Source organism: Xyrauchen texanus, chromosome 19, assembly GCF_025860055.1.
Source record: "Xyrauchen texanus isolate HMW12.3.18 chromosome 19, RBS_HiC_50CHRs, whole genome shotgun sequence".
Taxonomy (NCBI): Eukaryota; Metazoa; Chordata; class Actinopteri; order Cypriniformes; family Catostomidae; genus Xyrauchen; species Xyrauchen texanus.
In genome coordinates, this window is record NC_068294.1 from 1,560,195 (window position 1) to 1,573,290 (window position 13,096).

The 13,096-nt window shown below is 40.2% G+C and overlaps 1 protein-coding gene across 3 annotated transcripts in view; it reads left to right on the forward strand.

Annotated features, from left to right (window-relative positions):
• Nucleotides 1–1,117: 1,117 nt before the first annotated feature.
• The window catches only part of LOC127660257 (NADH dehydrogenase [ubiquinone] 1 alpha subcomplex subunit 4-like 2), a 60,938-nt gene continuing 48,959 nt past the window's right edge, over nucleotides 1,118–13,096 (forward strand). For all 3 annotated transcript variants that reach the window (XR_007972620.1, XR_007972619.1, XM_052150396.1), the window contains exons 1-3: nucleotides 1,118–1,183; nucleotides 2,745–2,830; nucleotides 2,982–3,042. Coding sequence is in view for 1 of the 3 variants with exons in the window: in XM_052150396.1 (XP_052006356.1) it covers nucleotides 1,142–1,183; nucleotides 2,745–2,830; nucleotides 2,982–3,042 (189 nt within the window). In the remaining 2 variants the exon portion in view is untranslated. The remainder of the gene's footprint in view (nucleotides 1,184–2,744; nucleotides 2,831–2,981; nucleotides 3,043–13,096) is intronic.

Consider the following 13,096-nt stretch of genomic DNA (forward strand, 5'->3'; position numbering starts at 1 on the left):
GGTCATGTTCTCACAGAGTGCATGGACCATCCACAAATGCCGCCTCAGTGTGATCGCTGCCCAGGCATACGAGGCAGCTTCTGTGGCCATAGTTCTTGGAGAGTTAACGACCGCATCCAGGAACTACACAGAGGCGGAAGGACATCTTCAAAAAGACGGTTCCTGAAAAGGATGTTCAATGCCTGTGTGTATTGCTCTTTTATGAGTGAAAACTCAAACTCTTTTAGAGAATACAAACTCTTTTAAGGAGGGGAAAACATTCTTTCAGGCAGTGAAAGCACTGTCGAAGCGCCCAGGGGCGTGGACTGCACAGCGTACAGAGAGAGAGAACGCTGCTGGAAACATGCCGTAAGATCCAACAGTAGTGCTTCTTGCCAACAGAGGTGAGTGGAACAGTGGTGAACTTCAACTTGCTGTTGCACAACCACTTGGTTCCGAAGAAAAAATCTGACTGACAGACGCATGCCCACTTCCCTTTATACCCGTATGTCCGGGGACGGGACATGCAACTTCTGTCTGCCAATTTCTCATTGGCATTTTCTCAAGTTCAGAGGTACGCCAGGCTCCCAAGGAGGACCGCTTGTGTCACTTCAATCGACACAACTTCAAGTGAGTGACAGAATGGGAACTGTAATTATTTTCCCTCTTAATTTGTCCTAAAGAATATAGCTCATTTTGACAGTAACATACTTAGGTAAACAGTTTCAGCATGGTGGAAAATACAGCAATAATACTATAGAAACAACAAAATTGACAACATACTTGTCGACACAACTTCAAGTGAGTGACAGAATGGGAACTGGAATTATTTTCCCTCTGTAAATAATTACAGTTCCCATTCTGTAACTCACTTGAAGTTGTGTCGATTGAAGTGACACAAGGGGTCTTCCTTGGGAGCCTCGCGTACCTTTGAACTTGAGAAAATGCCAACAGTAAGTTGCAGTGGGGAATAAAGCAATAATACTGTCAAAACAACAAAAATAATTTACATTGTTGTATTATCCTTAAAGTCTGCTCACGTCAGAATGTAATTATAGTAAAGACCTCCTCTCTCTCTCTCTCTCTCTCGCTCTCTCTCAGCTGCTGTAATACAAACACACACACACACATACAAACACTTTCTGCTAATTCTCCATTGAAGATGCTCCGCACAGTGCGAGATCAGGTTAGGAAACATCCCGGAGTGAGTATCTATTTTCTTATTCCTTTAAGTTTCATGTTAAATGTTTAATAAATAACAAAAATGTATGTTAAAATATAAAAATATTTCCATTTTTCTAGAGTAATCGACAGCAAAAAAGTGTAGTGTACAATGTGAAAATCAGCTGAAAAGCATTTATCCAGCTCTGACAAAAAGTGTAGTGTTGTAATACACTGCATAAATTCACTTATTTACTAATACACGTATTTTTGTAACAGTTTTTCTGAATTGCTAAAACACATTTCTTGAAAACTTCACCCATTTTCTCACAACTTTAAACACAAATCCAAATCTTCAAACTACATTCATAAAACCCCTGACTCTTCTGGCAAAATCAATCAATCGACTCAAAACTATTTCATATGTGCTCAAAATTAAACAATGGTTTCAGATCATACACACATCTAAACACTACAGATATATAATCTAATTATCAGAAAATGGAGAACACAGCATCCAGGGCATTTAGTTACAGATTTAGTTTTTTTTATTGTATATAAAAACAAAATGCAATTACTGTAAAATAAAGTATAGTTATCACAACTTACAATAGTACAGTGAATATATTGTATAATGTAAGTGCTGCAAGTAATACAGTTTTGAATGTCTGTATATTCAGAACTTGCATGCTGTAAAAAATACAGTAGTCCAACTGCAAAAGAACAAAGAAAACTGTAACTGAAAAGCACATTATGGTACACTTAAAAATATTGTGCAACTGTGAAATTAAAGTCAATGAGAGATTCATTCTGCCTCAGCTTCACGTTTTCATGTCATTAGAAAAAAGTGTGAACAATTTTGAGTTGTGTGTAAGAGATGACAATTGTAGTGTAGTTGTATTTAACTTTTGCTACCTGTTTTTAACTTTTGCAACACAAGTGCATCAAAGTGCGAAATGTATGTTAGTGAAAATGTGTTTAGAGTTTTGCAAAAAGAGTGATTGATTCGGCAAATGGGTTTAGAACACTGAGAATTTGGTTCAGAGAATGGGGTTTAGTGTTTAAGCAATTCAGAAAAACTGTAAAATCCTATCTATATCTAACATTATTAAAACAAGAAAAATTACTAAAGTACAATGACATACAATATTAATTCTTGTTTTCAGAAAATGTAAAAAAAAAATATTGTAGTGGGATATGCTTAAAGAAAATTGCCAATACAGTTAAAAAATGAACTTTTTCTTCATTAAATTAAGTTTTATTTTTTACCCCACTGGCAAACTTTTTTTACAAGCATAAACATTACTGAAAACAAGAAAATATGTTGCATAATTTTGCTTCTCAAGTAAATGTATCTTGTTTCAAGAATGTTTAGATATTTTTATTGGAAAACAATTAAAAAATACTAGATTGTTTTTGCCATCTACTCAGTAATAATCTGACAACATAAAACATAGCTGAACAATCTACATGATGACACTATAATTAGTTAGGCCAGTAATCCAGTTTATTCTGATCTCAAATATTTTCATCAAATTCCTATGATGGTGCCTCTTACCCTAAATATTACAAAACTTCTAAAAAAAGTTATGATGTTATTGCAGCTCGCCCCACAGTTTTTCTTCATCTGTCTGGGAATGGGTGGAGCGTTCTTGTATTTGTTTCGTCTCGCAAGAGGACCTCATGTCACGTAAGACCATGATTTCCACTCTATATAGATTAATATAATGTAAAGCTGATATTATTATAAATATATTATTAATAGACTAGAGTATATAAACAATCCTGTAATTTAAATAGCATTTTATTTATCTGGCGGCTCACTTCTTCTAAATCTGCAGCTGGAACAAGAGCATTAACCCTGAACCCTGGAATCAGCTTAGTCCAAACTACCAGTACAAGGTACAGATTGAAACGTTAATATGTTAATAACTATCTAAACATAACACATTCACATACTAGGTTGATATGCAATAAGCCACGAAAGGCCATTTGTTACTGTGATTTGACTAATTTATTGAGTATTATTATGAAAACGTATTTATCATGAATAATAACCAGAGTAAGCATTTAAAAAAGTTTGTGGTTGTCTATAGTGCTGCATTTATACACTCACCTAAAGGATTATTAGGAACACCTGTTACATTTCTCATTAATGCAATTATCTAATCAACCAATCACATGGCAGTTGCTTCAATGCATTTAGGGGTGTGGTCCTGGTCAAGACAATCTCCTGAACTCCAAACTGAATATCAGAATGGGAAAGAAAGGTGATTTAAGCAATTTTGAGCGTGGCATGGTTGTTGGTGCCAGACGGGCCGGTCTGAGTATTTCACAATCTGCTCAGTTACTGAGATTTTCATGCACAACCATTTCTAGGGTTTACAAAGAATGGTGTGAAAAGGGAAAAATATCCAGTATGCGGCAGTCCTGTGGGCGAAAATGCCTTGTTGATGCTAGAGGTCAGAGGAGAATGGGCCGACTGATTCAAGCTGATAGAAGAGCAGCTTTGCCTGAAATAACCACTCGTTACAACCGAGGTATGCAGCAAAGCATTTGTGAAGCCACAACATGCACAACCTTGAGTCGGATGGGCTACAACAGCAGAAGACCCCACTGGGTACCACTCATCTCCACTACAAATAGGAAAAAGAGGCTACAATTTGCAAGAGCTCACCAAAATTGGACAGTTGAAGATTGGAAAAATGTTGCCTGGTCTGATGAGTCTCGATTTCTGTTGAGACATTCAGATGGTAGAGTCAGAATTTGGCGTAAACAGAATGAGAACATGGATCCATCATGCCTTGTTACCACTGTGCAGGCTGGTGGTGGTGGTGTAATGGTGTGGAGATGTTTTCTTGGCACACTTTAGGCCCCTTAGTGCCAATTGGGCATCGTTTAAATGCCACGGCCTACCTGAGCATTGTTTCTGACCATGTCCATCCCTTTATGGCCACCATGTACCCATCCTCTGATGGCTACTTCCAGCAGGATAATGCACCATGTCACAAAGCTCGAATCATTTCAAATTGGTTTCTTGAACATTACAATGAGTTCACTGTACTAAAATGGCCCCCACAGTCACCAGATCTCAACCCAATAGAGCATCTTTGGGATGTGGTGGAACAGGAGCTTCGTGCCCTGGATGTGCATCCCACAAATCTCCATCAACTGCAAGATGCTATCCTATCAATATGGGCCAACATTTCTAAAGAATGCTTTCAGCACCTTGTTGAATCAATGCCACGTAGAATTAAGGCAGTTCTGAAGGCGAAAGGGGGTCAAACACAGTATTAGTATGGTGTTCCTAATAATCCTTTAGGTGAGTGTATATGGGTTACAATGGAAGTGAATGGAGCCAATCCGTAAGCTTTAAAACTGTTTCAAAAGTGTAGCCACAAGATGTACACAATATGTGTGTTAACATGATTTTGTTGTGATCAAATCACTTGCTAACCTTTTCTGTGTAAAGTTATATCCAATTTTACAACTTTGTATACATAAATACCAAAATCCTAAAAGGACCATAAAAAAGACAATTTAAACAACAGTTCAAATAATACTGACATTTACCAGAAGAATGAATGTTTCGTTGCTTTATATTTTTATATAAAGCAACGAAACATAAAAAATTATACTGACATTTACCAGAAGAATGAATGTTTCGTTGCTTTATATAAAAATATAAAAATATAAAGCAACGAAACATTCATTCTTCTGGAAAATGTCAGCATAATGTTTTATAAGCTGCACATTTCTGCCTTTTAAACCTGACAAAAATTGGCCCCATTCACTTCCACTGTAGGTGTCTCAATGTAACCTCCAGTTTTTTTTTTAAAGAGATAAATGAGCTGAAATCAGCATTCATATAGATTGTGAAATTCAAGCATTTTCAAGGTACCTTAATCAACTTTTTCAAGCAACTCGATAAAATTATCCAACACTAAATGTTACCTGACAAAAATGCAATGATAAAAAAAGGATCCTCTGTGATTTCATTGACCTCTCTATAAATATGAGAATGAAAGTTTCAAGAATTCCTTTACAGGCAGCTAAGACTGGAATCCTTAATAAGATGACATCCAAAGTCTTGCATACTGTCGGCGTTGGCTGACATAAGGCGTGAATTGCCATGGGGTAAAACAAATCCTGGTTACTGTAGATACTTATTTGGGTAACACTTTATTTTACGTAGTCCTTGATACAGAGTAATTACTTAGTTAATTACTTAGTAATAAACGTTGTAATTACATGTACCAAAATGTAATTAACATGTAACTAAGTTATGGTACAGCCTGTACTTACAGATTGTAATTACACACATGTAATAGGCAGCTACTGTTACACATATGTAACAAGCCGATTCTGTTACATACGTGTTACAAATATGTAACAAGCCGAGTCTGTTACGTGTTACAAACTTGGTACACTGTAATTATGTAAGAAAGTACTTAGTACCACACAATGTAACAAGAAGTACTTAAATATATTAGGCTACTAAGGTCTGCAGTTACATATGGCAAATGTGTACGTTTTGTAGCATTACATGTATGTAACATAAAATAAAGTGAATCAAGATTGTACTTAAGTGGACTTCATGTGTATCTACATACCTTATCCATCTTAAATAACCCACTAGTTCACTGCTAAAATACATGCATTAGCTTCTTTATTACATTAAAATTACAGAAAATTACACAGGTATAAGCTACGTAAAATAAAGTGTATCAAGACTGTACTTAAGTGGACTTCATGTGTATCTACATACCTTGTCCATATGTACCTTAGTTTGAATTAACTCACTAGTTCACCGCTAAAATACATGCATTATCTTCTTTATTACATTAAAATTACAGAAAATTACACAGGTATAAGCTACGTAAAATAAAGTGTATCAAGACTGTACTTAAGTGGACTTCATGTGTATCTACATACCTTGTCCATATGTACCTTAGTTTGAATTAACTCACTAGTTTACAGCTTAAAGTTCACCGCTAAAATACATGCATTAGCTTCTTTATTACATTAAAATTACAGAAAATTACACAGGTATAAGCTACGTAAATAAAGTGTATCAAGACTGTACTTAAGTGGACTTCATGTGTATCTACATACCTTGTCCATATGTACCTTAGTTTGAATTAACTCACTAGTTTACAGCTTAAATACATGCATTAGCTTCCTAATTACATTGCAACTACAGAATATTACACAGGTATAAGCTACGTAAAATAAAGTGTATCAAGACTGTACTTAAGTGGACTTCATGTGTATCTACATACCTTGTCCATATGTACCTTAGTTTGGGTAAACTCACTAGTTCACAGCATAAATACAAGCAGTAGCTTCCCAACTACATTACAATTACAGAATACTGTATTTTAACTCAATAGTGTAGAGTTGAATTGATGTGGTTACCCTTTCCATCCACCTGCCTGCACACAAAAGGTGACATTATCAAAATGACAAGTCAAATTGTAAATTTATTTTTCCCTTCAAATACAACATATAATTAGCAATGTAATTAGGAAGCTAATGCATGTATTTAAGCTGTGAACTAGAGAGTTAATTCAAACTAAGGTACATATGGACAAGGTATGTAGATACACATGAAGTCCACTTAAGTACAGTCTTGATACACTTTATTTTACGTAGCTTATACCTGTGTAGTTTTCTGTAATTGTAATGTAATAAAGAAGCTAATGCATGTATTTAAGTTGTGAACTAGTGAGTTAATTCAAACTAAGGTACATATGGACAAGGTATGTAGATACACATGAAGTCCACTTAAGTACAGTCTTGATACACTTTATTTTACGTAGCTTATACCTGTGTAATTTTCTGTAATTTTAATGTAATAAAGAAGCTAATTAGGGCTGGGATAAACGATTATTTTTTAAACGATTAATTTAGCGATTATTTTTCCGATGCATCGATTAATCTAACGATTCATTTTTCCAGTCCGATTCGATTTCGATTCGATTATCTACCCATGAATTGACTAATAGCAATTTATACATGTTGATTTACATATCTGAATGAAAAAAAAACATTAATTCCTTAACATTGCAATATATGTTTATTGCTCTTAAAATTCCAAAATAAAAGACTATACAAGTGCAAAGTAATGCATTCTTAGTCAGAGTTAGCATTCAATAAAACCTTGAAGCCTTGAAAACACATAGGCCTAGCTTACTGAAAAAGTGCATCTTGTAATTCTTCTTTCAGATTAAAATAACAACTTAATGTCTAGCATTCAATAAAAAAATAAAGGTCACCCAAAATACTTGTTTAGAGTAATTGAAAGAATACAGTAACCAATGTAAACTTGAGGGCTTTAAGCTAATACAGAAAGTGCTATTCCAACAAAAAATAAATAATGAAAATAAACATTCAGAATTCAACATTTATGGGCCCAGCTTACTGAAAAAAAGCATCACATGCAAATAACAATTTACACTTTCCTTTCACCTTAAGAATAGTGTGTGTGTGTGTGTGTGTGTGTGTGTGCGTGCGTGCGTGCAGTGCGTAGCCTGCCGGGTGGCCTCTTCAGGTGCTGGTGCATTGCCGTGGTGCTAGAATGGAAGGCCATCTCCATTTTGCAAAGACGACATATCACGGAATTGTTTACTTTTAAATGAAAGAATTCCCATACTTTTGAGGAGCGAGTGCGTGCCGCCTTGCACTTCTGATAGTCTGAGGAGCTACTCGTGTTGCTACTACGCTCCGGCGCCACCATCTTTGTTTTGGGTCTGACGAATCGACGCACTCTGCAGAAGTGCATATTTTGCGGCGACGTATTTTTTGCGTCGACGTCATCGCGTTGTCCCAGCCCGAAAGCTAATGCATGTATTTAAGCTGTAAACTAGTGAGTTAATTCAAACTAAGGTACATATGGACAAGGTATGTAGATACACATGAAGTCCACTTAAGTACAGTCTTGATACACTTTATTTACGTAGCTTATACCTGTGTAATTTTCTGTAATTTTAATGTAATAAAGAAGCTAATGCATGTATTTTAGCAGTGAACTAGTGGGTTATTTAAGATGGATAAGGTATGTAGATACACATGAATTGCACTCAAGTACAATCTTGATACACTTTATTTTATGTTACATACATGTAATGCTACAAAACGTACACATTTGCCATGTGTAACTGCAGACCTTATTAGCCTAATATATTTAAGTACTTCTTGTTACATTGTGTGGTACTAAGTACTTTCTTACATAATTACAGTGTACCAAGTTTGTAACACGTATGTAACAGACTCGGCTTGTTACATATGTGTAACAGTAGCTGCATATTACATGTGTGTAATTACAACTGTAAGTACAGGCTGTACCATAACTTAGTTACATGTTAATTACATTTTGGTACATGTAATTACAACGTTTATTACTAAGTAATTAACTAAGTAATTACTCTGTATCAAGGACTACGTAAAATAAAGTGTTACCCTTATTTGTTTTAATTTTCCACATGATAATGAATATCAAATAGATCTAGCTATTTTTAAAGAAAGTTTGTGTGGGTTTTTATTTATTTATTTCAATTCAAATTGAAGCAAAAATTCTACAACTGATATTTAGGTTAAAGCAAGACCACTTTGAAAAATACAAGCTATTCAGTGACAAGATATAAGCATGTGGAATCTCAACTCTAACATGCACATCTGCCGCAGAAATAAATTTAGTGTGATGAGATTATTTTTCCTCATACCAGTATAAGACATGATTGCAATTATCAGACTGATTTGAAGAATAGGATGTTATCATGACTATTATAAGTGATTTCAGCTTTTATGAAAACTAAAGTATGTAGACTAAGGGGTAATTGTACAGTCAGATTGGGATCCAGCTTAAAACATGGCCTTAGAACATGTATAATGCTTATCAAACATAGTTTGAGCAAGTTTAAAATAATCAAGTCATGTTTTCCACTTAATGAGTTCATGGAAGAAAAATATAAATATAGATTTGTGTTAATGCTATTAAAATTGGTAAATGTACCAATACATAGCCGATGAATAAACAATATTTTCCTACAGATTATACTAAATTACTAAACAAAGCATCATGCAGAGACATTCATTACAAAAGCCAACTGTATTACTATATTAGAAGAAAATATTACATACCGATGATTTATGACCCAACAGGTGTTTTGCACCTTTGACCTCCGTTTCCTCTTCCTCCCTCCCGCTGCTGAACAGGATATGGTTACGCCATATGTTTGGTCAGGTGTTATGATATTCCCATGCTCTAGCTGACACCACCCCTCACTGTAAACGTCTCACTGTAAACACAGATTTTTGCTTTATGTAAAGAAATGGAGGGGTGACTCAAAATAAATTTTTGTTCTAATCAACATTATGCCACAAATGCTGTCGATGAAGTTTAACTTGTATTGAACCCGGAATATTCCTTTAACAGTTGCAATTGTTCAGTCTGTAAGTATGTGCTGCTTTTCTGCTCTTCCATCACACAGAGCATGTTCCCCTCATTAAAGCTTCAGTGAGCAATGAGCTATTGGCTGATTCAGAGTTTGAGGGTGGCCATTTTGGATCAACATCACTCAGTCAGCACTTAAGAATCAGGCTTAAGCTTTGCTGAAAGTTGCTTTTAGCTTCATTATAAAACTTAAGCTAACACTTAAGTCAAAGCTTTTCTGAGACATTTTATGCTTACGGCCCCAGATCTTAAAATTTTCTGAAGCTGAGATATATTTTAACATTTTATAAAAAAAAAAAATTTAATGTGCTGAACTGTAATTACATAATTATTTAAAGACCAATGACAGGAAGATGTCATGGCCAAAGTCTCAAACATTTGGTATCTCTAAAAAGCCCAGAAGTCCTCTTAAGATACACCAAGATTTGGCTGTAAGGCTGTAAGTTAGGTGACCTATTGGAATTTATATGTGACCAATAAAGAATTAAAGATTTACTTTATACCAACAATGCCTCAAAAATATCTCAGAACAGTTAGACTTTTATAATTAAGTGTATTATATTATAATCAAAAGATATATACACTACCGGTCAAATGTTTTGGAACTCATTCTTTACTATTATTCTAAAATGTGAAGAAAAAAATAATATATATATATATATTTATATTTATATTTTAGCATCTTCAAAGTAGTCACCCTTTGCCTATAATTTGCAGTTCCCCTTCTGTCGCTCTCTCCACGTTGTGTCGGAGAAGCGACACTAGGGGTCTCTCTTGAGCGCCGATATCCACCTCTGATCTATGAAAAAAGGCCAATGAGAGTTGGCAGCCAGTATTTGCATGTCCCGCCCCCGGACATACGGGTATTTAAGCGGCGCAAATACGGGAGTTCATTCAGAAAATTTCTTCGGAGCCGATGGTCTGTCTGCAGTTTGCTGCGAGTTACACACCACTATTATGTTCCTGTTTCCTCTGACGATCTGCATGCTGTTGGATTTGACGGCGCACAACAGCGGCTTTCTCCTACTTTGCACGGCGTGCATTGTTGCCCCTGAGCGCTTCGACAGCGCAGACACACACACATACTGTGTATTAAAAGAGTTATTTCCCTTAAAAGAGTGAATTTCTCTAAAAGAGCAAAACACAGCGGCGTTGAACGTCCTTTTCAGGACGCGTCTTTTTCAAGATGCCCTTCCGCCCCTGTGTTGTTCCTGGATGCGGTAGAGTGCTCTCCGCTTCAGACGGCCACAGGCGCTGTCTCGTGTGTTTGGGCCGCGATCACACTGAGGTGCCGTTTGTGGATGGCTCATGTTCTCACTGCGAGAACATGACCATGACAACGTTGCGGTCGCGGCTTGCTTTCAACAGAGAGCAAGCCACCCCAGCTGCACCCCGCATTGCTCCTTCTTCCCACGGGATTGAGGACGATGCGGTTGGCGCTGGGGCGTTTTGGGGGCGGCAGCGGGTGCAGTTTCGCCGTTTAGCCCCCCCGCGAACCTCCCGTTCCCCGACACGCTCGCTGGTCCCCGTCTACGCTCGCGGCGATAGCGGCTCGCCTCACGGCCCGGCTGTCTATCCTCCCGAGCCCGAAGCAGATGAGCTCGCCGCTGCATCGGAGAGTGTGATGTCTGATGCCGAGGACTCCCTGGACTGCCGCCGGGCCAGCAGGCCCAGGCTGAGGCCGGCAGCTCAGATGTCTGACATGCTTTCCGGGCGCCGTGAGCGTGGGGTTGGATTGGAACCCTCCATCCTCCCCACAGCCTTCACGGTTGGATGACTGGTTCCTGGAGGCAGCGCGCCGTTTGCGACCACGCATCCCCCGGTCCCGTTTTTTCCCGGAGGTGCATGACGAGCTGACGTCTACGTGGAGAGCCCCGCTCTCCGCTCGTCTAGGTGCCACCCGCTCCACTCTCACCACCCTCGACGGCGGAGAGCGCCACGGATACGGGACGATTCCCCAGGTCGATAGGGCAGTTGCGTACCATCTATGCCCCGGTAGCCCTACCTCCTGGCGTGGCCGCCCCGTACTCCCATCCAAGCCCTGTAGGACAACATCCTCGCTCAACGTAAAGGCCTACAGTGCGGCTGGACGCGCTGCCTCCGCCCTGCATGCGATGGCCCTCCTGCAAGTCCACCAGGCCAAAGCACTCAGAAACATGCACGGGGGTGGACCTGATCCTGATGTGCTGCAGGAACTGCGCTCAGCGGCCGACCTCGCCCTGAGAGCGACGAAGGCCACAGCGCAGGCACTCGGACAGGCGATGGCCACCCTAGTGGTCCAGGAACGCCATCTCTGGCTCAATCTGGTCGAGATGCATGAGGCCGACAAGAACCGCTTCCTAGACGCACCTGTCTCCCAGATTGGCCTTTTCGGCGACACCGTCGAGGACTTCGCCCAACAGTTCTCCACGGTGAAGAAGCAGACGGAGGCCATCTCTCACATCATGCCCGCCGCACACCTGCCGCTACGGGCCCTGCCCACGTCTGCTCGCCGAGGGCGCCCCCCTGCGGCGAAGAAACCAGCTCCTGCTCCGCCCCAACCCGGGCCCAGCTCTCAGCCCCAGCGTCGAGCACCCCGCAGGCGGCGTTACGCCCCCTGTCTCACGAACCCCCCTCTAGGACCCAGAAGGCTCCCAAGCATTCCTGAGACAGTCGACCCAGAGCCGAAAACGTTAGCTCCGGAGGTGGTAAGACCGCTCCGTCCCCCGGTGGAGGGCCGGGAGGAGAATCCTTTGTTCCTTCATTTGTGGTACCCACATTCTCAATAAAAGAGCTATTTCCTTTGCCTCTGGGTCACCTGGCCCGCAAATGCTGTTCTCACGGCAATCTGCTTTCAGATTAGGACAGTCCCGGTACACCGGACACGGCGATCCCGCCTTCCACCTGCCCACGACTGTCCCCCGGCCGGCCGGTTCAGACGAGTCCAGAGGACGCCAACATCAGACCTCCTCCTCAGTCACGTACCCGCCCCCTGCCGGGCACGCGGAGCAAGGTAAGTGCTTTGAGTCTATTCTCAGCACCTCAGCCTCAGGCCGCAACAAAGCCGCCCGACGCTGCATTACCTGTTCCGCCCGCTGCGAGGCCCGCCGGTACGTCCAAAATACTCGTCCCTTTGGTGCCCCTAAGCGCAGAGCTGGGAAGCGTGGTTTTCACTTCCCAACGCGTCACACTGGCTGCACCGGACCATTCGACTCTGTTACGCCAATTCAGTTTGCCCGGCTCCGCCCCCTTCAGGAGCGTCCGCTTTCCGCAGTACACGGCGAGCATGCCAGTTCCCTGCGCCCGGAAATCGCGACCCTCTTAGCCAAGGGCGCGGTAGAGCCCGTCCCTCCAAACAAAATGAGGAAGGGTTTCTACAGCCCTTACTTCATTGTACCCAAGAAAGGTGGCGGCTTACGACCAATCCTGGACCTGCGAGTTTTCAATCGGGCCTTGTTAAAACTCCCGTTCAAAATGCTCACGCAGAGAAATATTCTGGCTGGTGTTCAGCATCTAGATTGG